Source organism: Canis lupus, chromosome 37 (genome assembly GCF_003254725.2).
Source record: "Canis lupus dingo isolate Sandy chromosome 37, ASM325472v2, whole genome shotgun sequence".
Lineage (NCBI taxonomy): Eukaryota > Metazoa > Chordata > Mammalia > Carnivora > Canidae > Canis > Canis lupus.
The window spans coordinates 14,057,730-14,077,982 of record NC_064279.1 but is presented as its reverse complement, the minus strand read 5'-3'; the positions used below and the strand labels follow the sequence as shown (position 1 = coordinate 14,077,982).

At 36.2% G+C, this 20,253-nt stretch overlaps 1 protein-coding gene across 7 annotated transcripts in view; it reads right to left on the bottom strand.

Moving 5' to 3' along the window:
* PARD3B (par-3 family cell polarity regulator beta) overlaps positions 1 to 20,253 on the bottom strand; it is a 981,548-nt gene that overhangs the window by 508,747 nt on the left and 452,548 nt on the right. For all 7 annotated transcript variants that reach the window (XM_049106749.1, XM_049106751.1, XM_049106755.1 and 4 more), the window contains one exon: positions 15,632 to 15,741. In XM_049106749.1, the coding sequence (XP_048962706.1) occupies positions 15,632 to 15,741 (110 nt within the window). The remainder of the gene's footprint in view (positions 1 to 15,631; positions 15,742 to 20,253) is intronic.

The window sequence follows — 20,253 nt, the reverse complement described above, 5'->3', positions numbered from 1 at the left end:
GTCTTTGTTAAATGAAGAAAGATATCACGAATGATTTTGCAGAATCAATCCAGGATTATAGATGAAAGAGGTAAGAAAACTCATAGCCAAAAATGGGAAAACATTAGGAAAGCTTTACAAAGCCTTAATTTTCTGTAATAGTCTCCAGGTATAATATCAGTTGAGAATCATGTGAGGTCCTAAAACTATACCAAGTTTTTCTCCAAATCAGGCCAGAAGAATTTTATACTGAAATTATTGCCTAGATTTATGGCTTTAAAAAATTTAATTTTACATCTTATCTTTGACTCACCAATTTGAAAATTCATCCGAACTTTAAGACCAAAAATCAGTTTGGCAATTCCTAACATAAACTGATTTAGGTTACATGATGTGATAAATCAATTTAACTATATGTGGTAGATGCAAAACAAAACATTCCATTCAGGAGTTTCCATCACGTGGGGTGCAGCCATATGAGGAATGACTATCATATGGTTTCAGAATTTCTGTGTAAGCACTAAAGGTAACTAAAGAAAAAAAAAAAAAAACAGAGGGAGCATTGGGGAGAATATTTATTCTGTTATTTTATGAGAAATACTTTATGGATATTCAATAAATGTATATCTAGTCCAAGAACAAAGTTTTTCTGATATTCATATGCTTAAATAGAACACACTTGCACAAAGCCTCTACTTTCTATTTCAGCTATCCATCAAAAGAGGTTTAGAAATCTGGAAAAACTCTGATTTTGACATTAAGTGGTTATTTTGTTAAGTTCTATGATTACTCTCCCAAATATACAGATAATTAAATTAAATTTCATATTTTCAAATTGTTAAGAAAGCCCAGAGCAGAGGCTTAACTTGGGACAACTATAATCTTTTCCAAATAAACCCCCTCCCCCATCATTGCCATCACATTTACAATGAAACAAGCTAGAGAATGACTTGGACACATTGAGTTTGAACTATATTAAAAACACAGAAATAACTTGATACTCTGAGGTCTATGTCTGCTCTGTTTTCCTTTGTGATAAAGATACAAGATACAGATAAATTTCAGGCTGAATGAAATCCATTTGTTCACCACTTAACAGTGAATTCAGGACACACAAAAATATACTACATATACTTTAAGAAAATACTTTATTCTTTACTTAAGTATTACCCTTAAAATCTTTTCTCCATAAAAACATTAATCTGTTAGAAACTTTTGTACACTTTTTCTTTCATTTGCTTATCCACTTTCCTCCATTCATTCACTTCCACATGCTAAGTGTCAGGCTGCATAGATAAAAAGCACATTCTCTGCTCTCAGCACACTTCCACTCTAGAGGAAGGAGGGAAGCACACAAATAAAGATAATGTGCTCTCACAACACTGTCCCTGATGGAACTGTGGGCCAATCTCACGGAGGGGAAGAGGGCAGGAAGGACTGCAGAGGGAATAGTTGGCTCAAGAGCAGAACATGCCTGGGGCACCTGGGTGGCTCAGTAGTTGAGCATCTGGTCGTGATCCTGGGGTCCCGGGACCAAGTCCCACATTGGGCTCCCCGCAGGGAGCCTACTTCTCCCTCTGCCTTTGTCTCTGCCTCTCTGAGTGTGTCTCTCATGAATAAATAAATTAAAAATCTTAAAAAACAAACAAACAAACAAACAAACAAAGCAAGACATTCCTGAGTAGGGGTCGGTGCATGCTGGGAGAGGTGCCAGTGCTGTGCTGGCTCCACGTCCTGTGTCTGGCCTCTGATATTTTGGTCCTATATTAAATATCACCTCCTCCAATAGATATTTTCATTGTGATCTCAACAAATGCCAAATAATGCATTACTTTAAAAAAATATGGCTGAAATGGTAGCCTACTTTTGCCAGAGAGTAGGGTTTGGGGCAAGGATTTAAAAAGAAAGTGGTGGTTTAGGCTGGTCTCAGTAAATGGGAAGGTTCCTGTGACACAGACAAGTAAGCAAAGTGAATCAAGATAGAAGGGCAGGAAGAGCAAACTAGGGAAACACCAAAGGGCAGGGGCTGACAGAAAACTGCAGGAGATGGATGACAGGTTGAACCATTTGAAATAGCCCTGTTTCTTAATTGCTCTTTTCCTATTTTAAGTTTTCAATTAAAAAAGTGACTAGAAGGAAGACAACTAGTTCACAACAACCAATGAAATCTAGAGGAAACACTGCTTTAAGGAGTGGACTTTGTTTGTTTTGGTTTGGTTTTCAAATGCAAAGAACTTGGAAGGATCTCTATAAGCAAAAGACACTAACCATGCATTAAATGCTAAACTTTGGAATTAATATTTTTTTCCTAGCTGTGTGCTAAGTGTCTTCCTTAAAGCTGAAGCTGATCAAAATCAAGTCTATAAGGGATGCCATGGTGCCTCAGCGATTAAACTTCTGCCTTGGGCTCAGGGCATGATCTTGGAATCCTGGGATCGAGTCCCACATCAGGCTCCACGCAGGGAGCCTCATTCTCCCTCTGCCTACGTCTCTGCCTCTCTCTCTGTGTCTCTCATGAATAAATAAATAATTTTTTTTAAATCAAGTCTTTAAAAAAGATTCCTCTTAGAATTATTTCTATAATGTAACTTATCCTACTGCCCTTCCAACATATATATTTAACAAACATATAGTGCTTGCCATACATTGTGAGGGTTTTTACAAATAACTCCTCATTTATTTCTTAATAAAATGAGGTAAATACTGTTATCACCATTTTAAAGATGAGTAAGATGAGACCAAAAGAAGGGAAATATTTTACACAAATCAACCAGCTAATCAGTGGCAAAACTAGATTTGAACCAGGTGGCCAAGCTTCATACACATTATCAATAACACAAGTTATAAATAATAATAATGCAAGTTACTAACCACTGTAGCCTATTGTCTCTCAGGTTCTACAACTCCTATCCACCACTCTTGTACCTTATGAGATAATATTACTTTGAATTCAAAGGATGAGTCTCCAGGCTGAATTTCATGGAAAGTTATTTATGATTATTGCTTCCTCTACTCCCTCTATGTCTTCTAGAGACCATCCAGGCAGAAGGGTTTGTTATCCATTCCTGGGATGGTACCCAGCTACCAAGAAAAGTACCTTTCTCTTCTAGAACTCACAAACAATATTACAGGGATTAATAATAATAATATCTGATGCACAATCTCATGTGGTCAAGCTCCAATCACAAAAGTTCCTGTGGTTTCCCAGCCACAGCCATGGTTTTCAACTCAGACAGATGCCTTTCTTGTTTCCAGACTCTGCATGGGTTTCCCATACATGATCCTAGTCAAACTGTCATCATAATTGAATTTCTTAATACTGGATTCACAACCATGACATTAGTTCAGAAGCTAAAAATAAAAGCTGTGGCTAGCTCTAGTTTTTGTGTGCATGCATATTAATTTAAATCATTTCCCTTTAATTATATTTAACACACATTAGAAATTCGGTAATTATAAGAGACCTTTAATTATCAACATTCATTATTATCACTATTATTAACATACATTAAGCACCCACAGTCTGCTAAATGCTATACTCAAGATAAAAAGCATTAACCTTGCAATTCCACTGTGAGCAAGATAGAAGACAATCTTCTTCTTCCAGACAGAGGACAAAATTATACTTGCCTAACTTGACAAAGAGCCAATGGATGAGTCAGGGAGAAAACCTAGCTGTCTTAACCACTAGACAATTGGATAAACAAAGCATGGCTATAAAACTCTGCCACTTTAAGCACATCTGAATCTGTTCTTCCATAAATGTTTTTGGCGCTCACATCGGATTTTTTGTGATGGCAAAACTTTCTGCTTCATAGGACTATCTAAATTGTATAAACAGCCAAGTCTTTTGAGACCAACTTCACAATATATACCTTGGCATCAATTAGAATGATACCATTTTTGGTGGACACATAAAGTGTGACTATAAAATAATGAAATGATTTTTTTTTCCTTTTGGGAAGAGGCTTATAAACTGGCTTTGAGAGAAGTTTCAAATAAAGATTGCCCAAAGCATTTGAGGAATGGCAGCATCAATGGGACGAAGGTATAGACTCTAGGGTGCAACCTGCAAAGCTAACATTTGAGCGATAGAATGAAAAGAGTCTATTGCGGATTAAGACACATTTGAAAAAAAAATGAAAAAAAAATTAAAAAAAAAAAAGACTCATTTGAGGTAAAATGCTAGCACTGCTACTTAGTAATATGATCTGGTGTAAATGAGTTAACTTGTTTGAGCCTTAGCATCCTCACCTAGACAACAGAGTGAATAAAGCTGAATTTGCATATTTTAATGGAATAAAATAATATATCTGAGTATATATAATAAAGTGTCTACATCTGACACGAACTTGGAACTGAGCAAAGAAAGTCCCTGACTCCATGACATCCTGGGTACTATTATGTGGCCATCTGTTGGCAGACCTAGCATGCAGATTAATGCTATTAAAACAGCAATTAAATTGCTTCATGGTTTAAGTAGGCTATTGTGAGATTGGAAAATGTATTGCATTCTTCATATAAACCTTTTATAAGTAACCCCTGTTCTTTAGGCACAGTGCTGGTCTGCGTTCATAGAGGAAATGTGATCCATCCACGAGGGGCTCAGAGTCTAGTAAAGATATATAAAATGAGGAAAATTATAACATAAGATAGAATTACAATAAAGATTTGCTTGTGTGCATTGGTAAGTAAGGGTTTACATCAAAGACACCAGCAACAGGAGCAACAATGGAGACAAACCAACTTCACAAAAATGAAAAACTTTTGTACACCAAAGGACACTTTTAACAGAGTGAGAAGGCGACCTGCAGAATGAGCAAAAAAAAACCCATCTGCAAATCATCTATATAAAAAGGATTCATATCCACAATACATAGAGAATGCCTAAAACTCAACAACAAATTCCATTTTAAAAAGCAATTGAATTATGTTTCTCCAAGGAAGATAACAGGTACTTTCTGAAAGTTCACATTACACCATTTTCCTTTTACAAAAGATCTACTTTACAAAGATCTACTAATCTTTTGTAAAAGATCTAAGTACCTGTTTTCACCAACTAAAAGAAACCCAAAGAGGATTTTTGCTTTGATGGGAAAAAAAGCAAAAATAGCATTAAGTGTGTGTTTTGTAGCCAGTCTGCACCCCAAGGAGCTAGAGTGGCACCACCAAGCCCTTTCCCTGAGAACTACACTCAGCATCAAGCTGTCATATCTTTCAACTGTGTCTGTGAGTATCTGTGCTTTATCATGATTTATGTTGTGCAATGGTTCACAAGATGTGTCCTAAGGTATTAGAAAAGCTTAGGAGATGTTACTTTTTGGGTATGGGAATGCTTAAAACTTTTCCCATATAAATTAATCGTCATTGCTTTCATGCTTCATGCCATGTTGGCTTACAAAACGTTTTCACTGGGACATTCTACTTTTGATAGTGGGGGAGACCTGGATATGAATGGCTAATAGGCACCTGAAAAGATGCTCAACATCGCTAGCCATTAGGTAAATCCAAATCAAAACTAGGACATGCCACTTCACACCTATAAGGATGGATACTATCTAAACAATAGAAAATAACAAATGTTAGGATGTGGAGAGACTGGGGACCCTTGTGAAACTTATTGGTGAGGATGCGAAACGGTAGAGCTACTGTGGAAAACAGTATGGTGGTTCCTCAAAAAACTCAAAATAACTATATGATCCAGCAATTCCACTTCTGGGTGTACAACCAAAATAATTGAAAACAGGGTCTAAAAGATATTTGTACACCCACATCCACAGAAGCATTACTCACAATAGCTATAAAAAGGAAGGTAGCAAAAGCATTTATCAACAAATGAATGGATAAGCAAAATGCGATACACACACACACACACACACACACATACTAGTTCTTAAAAAGGAAGAAAATTATGGCACATGCAACAACATGGATGAACCTTGGGAACATGATGCTAAGTGAAATAAGCCAGACACCAAAGGACAAATATTGTCTGATTCCACTTAACATGAAATACCTGGAATGGTCAAATTTATAGAAATAGAACATAGAACAGTGGGCTTGGGGAGAAAGAAGTGGGCAGTCACTATTTACAGAGTACAGAATTTCAGCTGGGGATGATGAAAATGTTCTGGAGATGGATCATGGCTGGCAGCTGCACAACAACACGGATGTACTTAATATCACTGAATTGTATACTGAAAAATGATTAAAATGTAAATTTTACGTTACGTACATTCCACCACACTAAAAAAAGATAACTTTATTCTCCTTTCTCCATTGAATGATAGGTACAGAGTTTTAGTTTTATAAGATGAAAAGAGTCCTGGAGACGGATGGCAGATGGTTGCTCAAAATTGTGAACATACCTAGTACCACTTAACTGTACACCTAAAACACGGTTAAGATGGAAAATATGATGTGTATTTTACCACAATAAAAAAAAAAGTCCTATCAAGGCCAAGAAATTCAAAATAGAACCTGGAGGCATGGGAAATGGTCAGGTGTTTCAATGCAGGAGAACGGCCTGCCAAATTTTGTAGTTTCAGATACTTATAGGTACATAATCATTTTATTCATAAAACAATAAGGAACCATCTTATACTAGTAAAAACCTCACTGGACAAATGAAACGACCCTTAACTCAACAATGCCTATATATGCTGAGACTATTCCAATGACATTTTGACTTGATGAATGTGTGAACTTTTGATGGGTGTTCTAGATATGTGCTATCACACTATAGCAATATCAAATGCTTCAGATGCTTACTTATGTTTGGCTCTTCATAGAACATAGCTGACTGCCAAATATACTTTATTTAAAATTTAAGAAGGCATGGATGGTCGACATAGCAATGAAATTAAAAGCACAGAAAAAGGAGACAACACAATTTCTTTAGAAGCCAATCCATCAACCATCAATTCTGACTTCTGATGCTTAAGAATCTGCCTTTTCCTTTTAAAGGGGAATAATCCTTTATGATTTTTGCAACAAATGCCATTTATCCATATATATATATATATATATATATATATATATATATATTTTTTTTTTTTTTTTTTTTTTTTTTTTGCTTAAAAGGAGGGAGCTTTGTAGGAAAAGAGGCCTGGAAAGTCAGTTGGAAAACATCAGGGCAATGTCAGTCTGAAAATCATCAGCCAGTCGCAAGTTAAAAAAGATTTGCTAAAAGTAGCAGTGTTTTTACTGGTTCAAGTCTGTCAGAAGGCTTTGGATTCTCTAGTGCCTCACACCAGTAACTTCAAAACTAACTCATTCCAGATGTCCCTATGATCATCTAATCAGACATCAAAAGCTGTATGGTGACAAGCTCACATGCTGCTTACGAGGACGCTGTATGTTTCCACAAGCGTAAAACACACACAGTAGCTACTTTTAAAATGTGATTCATCTAAATCAGAATTCTGTTTTAAAGTACAGAGGTATTAGGAAAGGGGCCACCCTCCTGAGAAAGAGAGAAGTCTTTTAAATGTCTGTACAGTGTCATTCTATGACTAAAGTTTGAAAGGAAAAACCAAAATGAAACTTGTACTTCAGAAGAGTTTATGTTGTGAGAAAAAAAGAAATCACCCATCAGAAGAGATTTCTAAGAATCACACCATGCTCAAGGGAAAAAAAAATTTCCTCTTAATAACAATCGTCTTGAATCTTCCCAAGATAAACTTCTATTAACCCTTTCCTTCTGTGCCATCAATTTTCAGTAAGTATCCACAACATGGAAGTTCCACCAGAACATAAGAAGATATTGTCCATACCCTTCAGTTTTCACTTGAAAGCAACATGATCTACTTGTACTTGAACCTTCAGATTTAAGTTGTGCTCTCTTCTACACAATTTAAGTGCGCATATGTGTGGGTATATGTTTTTATGCGCTGCCTTTTTGTGTGCATTTGGCCTTTTAAATACACACACACACATATCTTAATATTATTACCCTGAGCAATAAAAATAAACTTTGGTATTTTGGATAGAAATACAATCTCATTTCATGGACAATTATAAATATTGAGGTATTAAAAGGAATTTTAAAGTTGAATTCATATCCATCAAGTTAATTTAAATCTGGAACCCTGAAGTTGCTAGTCTGGATGTTTCGGTCCCTAAGAACAACAGAAGTTCCTATAGGATTTCTATTTATTATTTCCTTTTAGTTACATGAAATTTGAGGAAATCATGCACAATTTAAATAATTTACTCAGGGTCACTGAGTTATTGCTGCAATCAGAACACAAGATCCTGACCTTTAGAATAAAGCTACTTTAAACATCATCTTTAACAAATTTTAAACAACACTGTCAAATTACATTTGCCCACACTGCTAACACAAGATGTTCATTAGTGTTTTTGCTAAGGAACACCTTGTAAACGTTCCCATACTCTTGAATTAATTCACATATCAGGATTTTTTTTTTCTTTTCTTCCAAATCACTTGAAACCAGAAGAACCTCTTATAGAAGATGGAATAGGAGGAACATTTCGAAGGGGAAATCTGCAGATGTGGTAGGTGTACGAGAGTTATGTTGTCCAGACGTTTCCAGTCTAATCAAGGATTTTCTAAATTCTTTGAACACAGTTATTAGAAAATTACAAGGCTATAACTGCCAAGATCATGAACTTTTTTGATTCCAGAATTCACAGTTTTGTTGACAAAGACGTTCGAGCTCAGATAATTGACTCCCTTGCAATGCATATTAATTTCTATTCTCTGTTCATATATCGAGGGCATGAACAAAGTTAGGCTTTATAATGTTCATCTCCAAAATTGTCAAAGCTTGTTCTCTTAATTTCTCTTATTCTCAGACCCAATTTCTATGTGAATTCACTTGCTAGGACTCTAAAGAGATGAAGTATTTCTCACAATTGAAATTGCTGACCTGAGCCGTCAACCCACATTTTAATTCCAAGTGGAGAATTTGTATTTAAACATCTCTCTCTCCTTGTCAACACAGGTAACACATTGTCCTAAAGCAGAAAATTCTAAACTAAAGCTATTTAGGGAGCAAAACAGTATGTTGAACAGGTAATTTCACAATTTTCACATTCTAATTCAAACATTCATTCATACCTCTAATACACATACATGCAAGCATGCACATCTCTACAAGATGTGTTAAGAATCATTGAATTCATTCTGTCCATCTCAGAAGTAAGAATTTTAATCATCTGGCCATATATTTATGTGTCAGGTGTTGGGGGCTTGAATACAAAAATGAATATATTGACTCATGCCTCTGAGGAGCTCAGTCTTGTAGCAAACATGTAAATAAGTAGTTATATTTGGGTGAGATAAGGGCTAACAGAGATTCTGCACATGAGAATTCCCTCAAGGGGTATGAGAGGCTGAGCAAAGTGCAGACCAAAGACAAAGGACACTAATTCTGATCCTCAAAATGTATTATCTGATCATTTGATACCTGCTTGAGGATTGCTAGGGTTGTTTAATTGCTTTAGATCTGCTCAGGTTGGAAGTTTCTGGAGGACAGTCATCATAACTTATGCTTTCCAGATGGCACATGGCCAGATGGTCTTGGGCATCTAAAGGATTAGTTACTGTTGACATGAAAGCAAAACTCATTCAATTTCCCTTCTTTAAAAAAAAAAAGATTTCTATTTGTATAATTACTTATTTGTTTATTTATTTGAGAGAGAGCATAAGCTTGTAAGCAGGGGGAGCGGCAGAGGGAGAGAGAATCTCCAGCAGACTCCACTGCGTGTGGAGCCAGATGCAGGGCTGATCTCACAACCCTGAGATCACAACCTGAGCCGAAATCAAGAAGTGGAAGATGAACTGACTGAGCCACCCAGGTGCCCCCATTCAATTTTCATTATGTGCAGATCAATTTAAACAGCAAAAGATGACATGTCATGGTTATTTTTTTAATTTCTGAAACTAACCTCTGAATAGTGATCCTTCTTTTAGCCTTTCAGAACCGTACTCGACCCAAGAAGAATGATCAAGGAGCATACACCTAAATAGGAGTCACATTTCTCACGTTCCTTTATTAGTCATGGTACGTACATTCAGAGAATACAAATTTGTTTCACCAACTTCTGTAAGATTTGGTGAAAAATTCTGTTGCAGAATAAATTAGGCTTCTGGATTTTCCCCACTTGGAACTCAAGTCTTATAGACATAACTGCTTCAGAAATTAAGCTGCCTAAACTTGCCAAACTAAGTAAACATTTGGCCCCATGAAATATTGGATGGCAGGTTTATCTCTTGAAAACAAAGCCATATGAAAACCATCGTTGCAATGTGTCTCCAAGCTTTGGTCTTATCAGCACACAGCGTGAACAGCTGGAGTTACAAACACCAGGACTATTATTAAATCACTGTGTCAGGAAGGGGGAAAAAAAAAGAAAAACCTTTTGTAGGCTTCAGTATCTCTAAATAACCAATTATATATTACATGCTATTTCTCCCTCCCTTTTGCTCATTGGCATCCATCTCTCCCCTTTGGAAGACAATGAATAGAGTCTTCCTTTCAATCTACATCAGTGTCTACAACAATTACTCTTTGCAATATTTCCACAGCTACTTAATTGTATACCTAACAGATAGAAAAATATGATTTGGTTATTCAAAATGTTAAGTTTCTATTGTTGGGTTCTGACAGTCAGTGATCCACAACCAAAAGTCCTGTGACATCTCTCAGTGACAATTTGATGATTTTAATACTAAAAGCCAAGCTATTAATATTTCTCTGTAATATTTAAATGATTTCTTTCATAGATGTGAAAATGTTTAAACTGGGATCAACACTGATGATGATTTCAATATATGTGACGCATAGAGGAAAATCTCTCAAATCAATGCTCCAAGATGTTGTCTGCACAACACAGAGAATGTTCCTGTTCGTTGGAAATACTTCCTCCCACTTGAAGCTACTTGCTACTATCTTTGCTGATAAAATAGGAAAAACTACAAAGAATCATCTCATCTCCCTGAACGCCCAGGACCACTGGAAACACTTCTCCCCAGGGTGTCTTCCCTTTACCTCCAATCTTTCTCTTGCTGCTAATCAGGTTGCTACTCACTAAAGTGCTGCAATTCAAAAACCTCTATTCATCCTTACATCTTGAATTTATATCCTATGTGTTGGGGGCAAGGTGATAATAAGAGGAAATAGCCTTAATTATTTAATATTTGAGGGAGGGTGGTGTCAATCCCATTGTACCTCTTAATCCCTATCATTCATCAAATTCTGAGAACTGATGTGTTTCCCATATTGTTTCATCCTAAACCTGCATATAAGTAGTTCTTGATATTTTTTTTCCTTTTAGAATTTGATGAGTGATGAAGTCTCAAAAAAAAAAAAAAAAGTAATAGTCTTCTTCACAAAAAATTGCATGCACATGCAACAGTCCACAGCATAAAACTTCAGAGTTAACAGACCCTCTGAAACTCATCCATGGACTCTCAATTTAATAACCTCAATATTGCCATGTTATTTTTAAAAAATAAAATGTATACATTATGGATACGGACTTTTAAGAGACAGACCAATATTTTCTTAATTTATTTTGGTGACGCAAGACAAGTAACAGTTTTAGAACAAACGAAGTCATTTACTATCCAAGAACAACCACAGCATTATAATTTTCAGGAATCCACTTTTTAATTTACTCGCCCTGCAGGATCATTTTGCTTTAGGGGTTAAATGTGAAACTATAAACAGTCATTAAAACACAAAACAACCATAGTAGTTAACCGGATATTAAGAAAAAAATCACATCTGTTTTAGAGTTCTCTTCTACCCACAAATTCAGGAACATCAATTTCAAGAACCTGGTTTTATGGCATGCCCTTAAGCCAAGAACACCAGGTTACAATCAAGGCAAGTGAGGTAAGACATCCCATAAGCAGACTCCCACTATTACATTTTGCCCCCAGGATTCTCTTTCTTTAATTCAAAAGCAGTCAGTAGAATTGGATTTTCTATTGCCTTGAAAGATAAATAGTCATTATGCTTTGTACATTAATAATTATGCTATTCTGATTAACTGATGGGTTTATGAAAAGAAGAAGAAAGAAAATAAGTTCCCATGCTGTCTAGCTGTTGCTACTCTAAGTAACAAATAGTGAGATTTGGTGGCTTTTCAATATACAGAATTTGAGGCTTGTAGAGAATTTGATTTGTCTAATTTAAAAGCTTTTTAAAACTTCACCTTGTCTGAGGGTGTATGTCTTAAATAACCAATTTGTAATAATGTAACCAGACAGAAAACAAGTGCAACTTTTCTAACTTTTCACAAACATGTATCTCTTGGCATCAAAGAAAATTCTTCCTGCTATAATCAGTCTAATGAAGTACAAGTAAAAATAACAGTCATCAACTACGGTTTAAAGGCAATATTTCAACATAATCAAATGTGTCAAATAATCATCCTTACAGCTTTTTAAGCTGTGGGTTGTAAGTTTCATTTCTTGGGAATGACTGAACATAACCCACTTGGGGCTCTGCCCTCTGTGAATTACGTACATGTGAACACTCAGTTTAAGAGATGGAAATTTTGATTGTTTTTCTTCCTTTGGATATTGAAATGCAATGCAATTGAACAGAGTGTTTCAAACAATTATTCTTCATGTCAGTTGCACCATGGCTGTATTATCACACATTCCTATATTCATCATCACTTATTAAATCACAGGCATCAAGTATGGTGCCGCTGAAGTTGTAGAGGATGCACCAAGTAGAACTATCAGATCTTAGAGATAGGAATGAATCTGCGGAATCCAATCCTGTTCTCCCTGGGCTAAGGCGCTGGCCACACCAACCCCTCTCTGCAGTGTGCTCCGATGAGAGAGTTGCGGTTGGGTTCCCTTGGTTTCCCTGCAAGCCCGGTCCTCTTATCACAGAGCAAACCATGAAAGTGACTATGAGGCTCTACGTAGGGTGCCACATAATTTATCATCCATACATGGATACCTCTGAGAGTTAGTGTGGACACTCTTAATAATTATGCCAAAACAAGAGGCACAGACTATGACTGCCCCAGGCAAACCTAATAAGACTGGTACCCCAGAGATGATGTGCAACTCAAAGAGCTCCTCCCAAGAGTCTCAAACCATTTCATTAATGTTATATCCAATTTTACTTCTATCGAGAGCTGTTCTGTCCAATAGAAATAGAATGTGAGCCACAGATAAGTTTTCTAGCAGCCATCCTTTAAAAAGGAACAGGTAAAAATAATTTTGATAAGATGCTTTATTCAACCTAATATACCATAGTATTAATTCAATGTGTAGTCAATATAAGAATTATTCATGAGATCTTTCATATTAGTCTTTTTTTAATATCTCAATCTTTAAAGTCCATGATGTACATCACAGTCAAATTACATTTCCAGTGCTCAATAACCACACAGGCTGAGTGGCTAGAATATTGGACAATACATGTCTAAATAGTCCATGAGTTAGGATACACAGGAATAAATGAATAAAATCATAATACACACATGCATGCATACACATATTTTTCTTTTAGGTAAAATAGACTCAATTAAATGTCTTCCTTTACTAACTTTGCCTGCTCTTCATGGTATAGCAGTTAAACTATCTGTCTCTTACCTGAGGTGAATCAGACTTTGGAGCAGATAAACATTTACCTGGTGGATCTTTTGGGGAACAGAGAAGAGCCAAATGAGAAAAAGTGGATAAACTGCTGAGAAATTCTAGAACTTTTCCCAGACTAATATGTGTCTGCATTCCTAAGTCCACTAAGCACCCTCCATGTACCTGGCACTAGAGATAGAAAGATAAATAGGGCACAATGTCTACACCTTGGACTGATAAGGCTTAAAGTTTGCTTGGACATTATTTTACAATTGAAGAAAGAGAAGACTAGGATGTGCCAATATTCTATGGCAAGCCAAGGACCAGACTCTATTCTTTGGGTCTCAGATCTGCATTTCATCAGCCACAGAGAACACTGAGTAGAGGAAGAAATGTGTTTCCCTTTTTACTGTTGATACACACAGACTCAGTCACTGCTTGCTAACTTGCATACACTTAGGTAAAAGGATCTGGGGTGCCAGCTTTTCTTCTTGAATTAGGATTTGCATCTTTGCTAGTAATAATATGCTTGCTCCCTCATCAAATATCTCAACCTAGAAGTCAGTGGTATCATAATTTAGCAAGAATATGGGATTTAACAGAAACACAGTAGTCCTTTTCCTGTAGGGAAAACAGTATCGAGTATTTTCAATTGGTCTAAACATAGAACCTAAGTGATAAAAACATTGAACTAAATACTGGTGATTTTCTGCATGTAACTGATGGTAACAAAATCAGATACATTCTGATTTGGGGTATATTGACATTGTAAAAGTAAGCAATAAACTAAATTTTCTCATTTATATAGCTTCTCTTCCTCCAATCCAATATACTTGGGCTTAACATGGTCTCAATCAGTGTGTTAAACACACACACCCTACCACATACTGGTTCTGTTTAAACTCACCATTAAAGTAGAACACAGACACCTGATTTTTATTAACGTAATGTTCCATTAAATATGTTTCCTTAAAAGGATGGTGGAGAAACATTACATCTCAAATACTTTGATGTTTACCAAGAAAATATGCCAAAATATTGCCACAAACTTATTAGTGAATACTCAATGGTTTGGTATAGTGACTCCTAATTCGTAGACATTGGCTCTGGTTCTTGATAAGAACATTTTACACCAAACTGGGAAAATCCAGTTAGCTCATTCAGCATCTTTATATAGCTCTAAAACATTGTTTTATTTTTCTTAAGGCACTACAGAGAGTGAAACTTAAAATGGGGAAGAGTCTTCTCCTAGGAATCATTTTAATATGGCTATGCTACTGAAGATCACCTATTGCACCTATTTCAAAGGATCGACCACAGTTGTAACTCTTCCAAGTGACTCAGGATGTATCAGAAAGATCCAACAGTACCATATGAAAGGAGGACATCGTCTCTTCAGGATTCATTCTCCATTTAACCGATCAGTTATAAGTGTGTCTTGTTATAAGCACTTCTGGTACATAATTTTATTTCTCTTTAATTTGAGTGTTGAGTTCTAGAAACCCAGTGCTGGCACCACATAATATGAAAATGGTATCTTGAAACTATATGACCATTCATCGTGGTATGACTTCAAAAAGCACGGCATTAACACATTGAAAACATATAAAATTATATCCTTGGGCAATTCAAAGCAGGAGGATGGAAGGAATTCAACAGTGTAGTGTGCTGGTTAAGAGCACAGACTTTGGAGCCAAACCACCTGGGGTTAGATTCTTGACCGTGTCACTTACTAGCTGTGACCTTAGACAAATTACTAAACCTTCCTGTGCCTCAATTTCATTATCAGTACCATGGAGGCAAAAATTTGTGCTTACCTTGATGTGGAAGTTTAAATGACTTAGTGTAAAGCACTTAAAAGAATCCTTGGCACATAATCAGTGCTATGTAATTAATAGCTACCACGAGAACTTGTATTCCAGTAATAGCTCATAGTAGCTATCACTAACTAATACTATTATATATCCTATCAAATGCTCTCTAATGATCAACTTACTTAAGACTGCAAAGTCCCAGTTAGTCTTTGGGTAAGGTACTTTGATCTTTCATTAGAAATGCAAACTGCAGGATACCTACTAGAATAACAGGTTTCAGACTCTGGCCACTGGGGTGTGAAGCACTTGGCTGGGCATCAGCAGGTGGGCCTGGCGCTGGGTCACTGCTTCTCCTCACCAGCAGTGGAGTGCCTGTAGGACAAAATAAGAGGTGAGAGGTCAACAGAACCCTGGGGAGAAGAGAGTGCATGGTACAATGCAATTTAATTAAAAAAGGTTTACAACATGCTTTTATGTCAAAACATTCCATTTCTAAGGATGCTTGTAAATTAATCCATTTCATGATCTTTTGTCATCTATTTACAGAATGACACATGGAAACAACATCTTTCAACTCTCATCTTTCCCCACTTGATTTCAAAACGAGTCATTGTACTTAACCAAAAACTATTAGGCAATGAAGAAGTTGACGGTGTGCAATCTGAAACTGATCTAGAGAATGTATGTGAGTACTAAAAAGAATGATTATCCAGTAGACAAGTGAAGAGATTCACAGTTGGTGCAATTTGCTATTCAGCAGAGCTAGGAGAATAGTTATTGCCACCATTTGGTGATTCTCCGATCTTTTGAAGGATGATATACACTGAAATAAATTATTTGCTGGGGTTATAGCATTAATGTCTATTTAAGTACAGAAAGAGATTGGTTCTATTCTCTTCCTTTTCTCCTAAAGTCGATAAAACTGATAAGGAAAAGAAGTTAGTTCTTCTAAAAATATATCTTGATTTCTTTTTAATTTAATGAAAGCTTCCACTATTAAATATTTGAGCCAGTTATTAAATTCTGAGAAAAGATCATACTATTACAAAGTTCAAGTGAAATTCAACCTTAACAGAGCTAGCGACCTAACTAGTCTGCCTGCAATTAGGACTAAAATAATTTTTTTCATACAAAATTGGCCACTGTAGAGGAAACTCTCAAAAAAAATCCTGTTGTAGGCTAAAATTGCTCTCATGTAAAAACTTTCTTTTTATTTGCATGCTTTGGGGAAGAAATGTAAAGCAGTAAAAATGCAATTCTCCATTATCAATATTCTGAAAAAATCTCCCCCAACTCTCTGGAGTTATTGCTGTTTAAAAGAATATTTTTCATATCTCATTTTACATGATAGTTACAAAAAGTGAATCCATCTTGAAGTTATTTACAAATCTGATTTTTATATGTGCTCCAATATTTTTATTCTGTGTACAAAAAATACAGATGCTAATACGTTCCATCACTGTTGCTTTTTAATAAATAACTTCTTTTATAATAAGAAGTTAACATGCCACTGAGGATGAAACGCTATCTAAAAGGCATTATAAAGTCTATGTTCCATTATTTCTTTTTTATTAATAAACATTTTACTACATTATTCCCTAATTCCTCTATTCCCATCTAAAAATTTCTTAAGCAAGTGACATAGCAATGGTTACATGGCTGGCAACTCTTCTTGAATGAGACATTAAAAGAAAATAAGAGGAAGATAAAATATCATAAAAATCTTAAAATAATAGAGTCCCAGTCCTGTACCAATATTTGTTTCCCCTGATTCAGGTACTTTGAATTACCATTAACATCAAGTCAGTCTAAATGTGGTATCCTCAGAAGTAACCTATTATCCTAAAAATTATGAAGAGAATGGCAATAACTCTATGAAACTCCAGTTTGTTTCTAAACATTTAACCCGGACCAGGACAGTGCATGCCAACAATCTCAAACTGGGTTAAAAAACAAACAAATCAAAAGCAAGTGAAAACAGTATGGGACACTGAGGTCCAAAAATAAGTTGATTCAGAGGCACAGAAATGGAAATTTTAGTGATTGACAACTGCACTGTTTTTTCAGCTGAGTCACACACACATATTTGAATATATACAGAATATATGTGTGTGCACATGAGACAGAGAAAGACAGAGGGTGAGAGGAGAAGTGTGAGGACTTGTTATTCTTCCTGGATAATAAATATATTTTTCTTAAAGGCACACTAGATAATTTTCTTTCTTTTTTTTTTTTAAGATTTTGTTTATTCATGAGAGGCACTGAGAGAGAGAGAGAGAGAGAGAGAGAGAGAAAGAAAGAAAGAAAGAAAGAAAGAAAGAAAGAAAGAAAGAGAGAGAGAGAGAGAGGCAGAGACACAGACAGAGGGAGAAGCAGGCTCCATGCAGGGAGCCTGATGTGGGACTCGATCCTGGGTCTTCAGGATCACACCCCAGGCTGAAGGCGGTGCTAAACCACTGAGCCACCAGGGCTGCCCAGATAATTTTCTTACAACTCTAAGGACATGGTCATGACTCTTCACTTACCACCAATGTCTGCTTTTTAAAAATATATATATTTTATTTATTTATTTGAGAGACAGAGAGAGCAAGAGAAGGGGAAGGGTCAGAGGAAGAAGCAGACTCCCCACTGAGTGGGGAGCCTGATGCAGGACTTGGTCCTGGGACTCTGGGATCATGACCTAAGTACAAGGCAGACATTTAACCAACTGAGCCATCCAGGTGCCCTGTATGCTGTTTTGATAACAAAACACTAACTTATTTAAGACATAATTCTATGATAATATGAATTTGAGATTGTGCATTCAATCTATAGGCCATAATACTACACTGTATCTCCCAGAACAAGATCATTTTTGTACCACTGTACCCACTATTTGGAATATTAAATAAAAAGCCAAACTAAGATAGCTAGATCTTAATCACACTCCCAACTTATTGGGATTAACTTTTGTTCTCATTTTTCTGGATTCCACACTTGAATGTCTCCTGTTGAGTCATCTTCTACTTTTCCTTTGGCTGTTGTCATGTGTTAATAACAAATATAAATTATTTCATACTGGAATTAATAATGAGCATATTTAAATATGAACTGCTATCTCAGAGAGTTTTAAACAACCCTTCCCTTGGCAATTTAAAATTCATTTAATATTTGTTTTTTTTTAATTGCCAAGCCTCATTTGTAGGTGACTGCCAGAACAGGCTGAGTTATAAATTAAAGACAAAGATATACCCTAGTATGGAACAGAAGATCCTTAATTCCAAGTACTGGAGACAATTTGGGGGAAATCCTTGGGTATAGGTAATAGAGGAGAAAGCCCACCTTGCAAGCATCACTAGCAGAAATGAAAGGGAGACAACCACATCCAATTTTATAGAATTTTCTGTGGGAGGGAAAAAGTAAATGAAATAATCTCTGCACTAAAGGAGCTTATAACCTAACAGTAAGATTAGACTCTAAGAACTATCATGCATCTGTATAGTGGAGAGGATCACGGGTTTTGGAGCTGTGAAACTGAGATTCCTTTTCCTGGGTCTGTGACACTGGGATGCCTGGTGACACAGTCTCATCATTTAAAACTTGGTGATGGGGGCATCTGGGTGGCTCGATGGTTGAACATCTGCCTTTGGCTCAGGTCATGATCCTGGAGTCCTAGGATTGAGGCCTGCATCAGGCTCCTCCCTGCAGAAAGCCTGCCTCTCCCTCTGCCTATGTCTCTGCCTCTATGTCTCTCATGAATAAACAAAATCTTTAAAAAAAATAAAAATAAAAATAAATCTGGTGATAAAAATACATCATAGAAGTGATGTAAGGCTGAAATAAAAGAGGCTATGCATGGTACATGGAACTGTTGTGCAGTTTTCATGCAGGAAATCTGCACCACCACCACCTCCACTCCCATAAATAGGAATTAATAGCACTTGCTATTGTTGTGAACATTATATGCTCAAAGATCTAAACACCTGAAAGTTAATTTTCATGAAATAATATGTAAATTAAAATAGTAAAACATAATTCTGTGCTAAACCAGGTATGGACTTAAAAGTCAGAGCTTTTAGGGTATAGGGAACTCAAAAATGGAAAAAAAAAATTAACCCATTATTCATTGGTATTTTCAGTTAATTAAGAAAATTATTATTAGATTTGAGAGGCAAAAGTCCTCAGAGTTCAGCTCAAAAGAATATTAGTATTCCTTGGAATCATAGTTTAAAAGCTACTGGCAATAAAGCCCAAATAAAATAAGAAATGTTATGTATTTTAAAGCATAAATTCTTATACAACTGCATTATGTTTTTCCACATGGTTAAATATTTGAGGCCTCATTGCACATCAGGAGCTGTACAAGAGGTAGCCAATATTAAGATGAGTTGTTATGGTGTTTACTCAGGCTTTATTTAAAAAAAAAAAAAAAAAAGAGGATATAAGGACAAAGAACAGTTTACACACAGGTAAGTACCAATACAGAGTTCCAGTGGGGTTATCTATGGATTATTGAACTCATACCAATGAATAGGCACACTGTAGGCTGGATCAAGTCCCATTTTATTTAGGCATATGCACAGAAACTTAATGGAAGTCAAAGAGCATCAAAGAGAAGTGGTATCCCTCTAAGCAGAAGAGTTCCTGATCAAGTGTGTAGCTGCTGGTGACTGTCCTTGAAGATAGGGTCTTGCCATATCAGGAAAGTCTAAATTCTTTCTGGAGCACTGTTCATGCACACCCAGGGCTTATGTTAGGCTCAGGACAAAATTACTCACAGACTCACTGTACTTCTCTTCAAGAAGATGATTAGACTCATCAGGTTCTCCAGGCCTTGTACCAACCAGCACTGGAGTCAGTTCCTGGGTGTCTGTGAATAATGGCACATCTCCCAATGTTCAATCA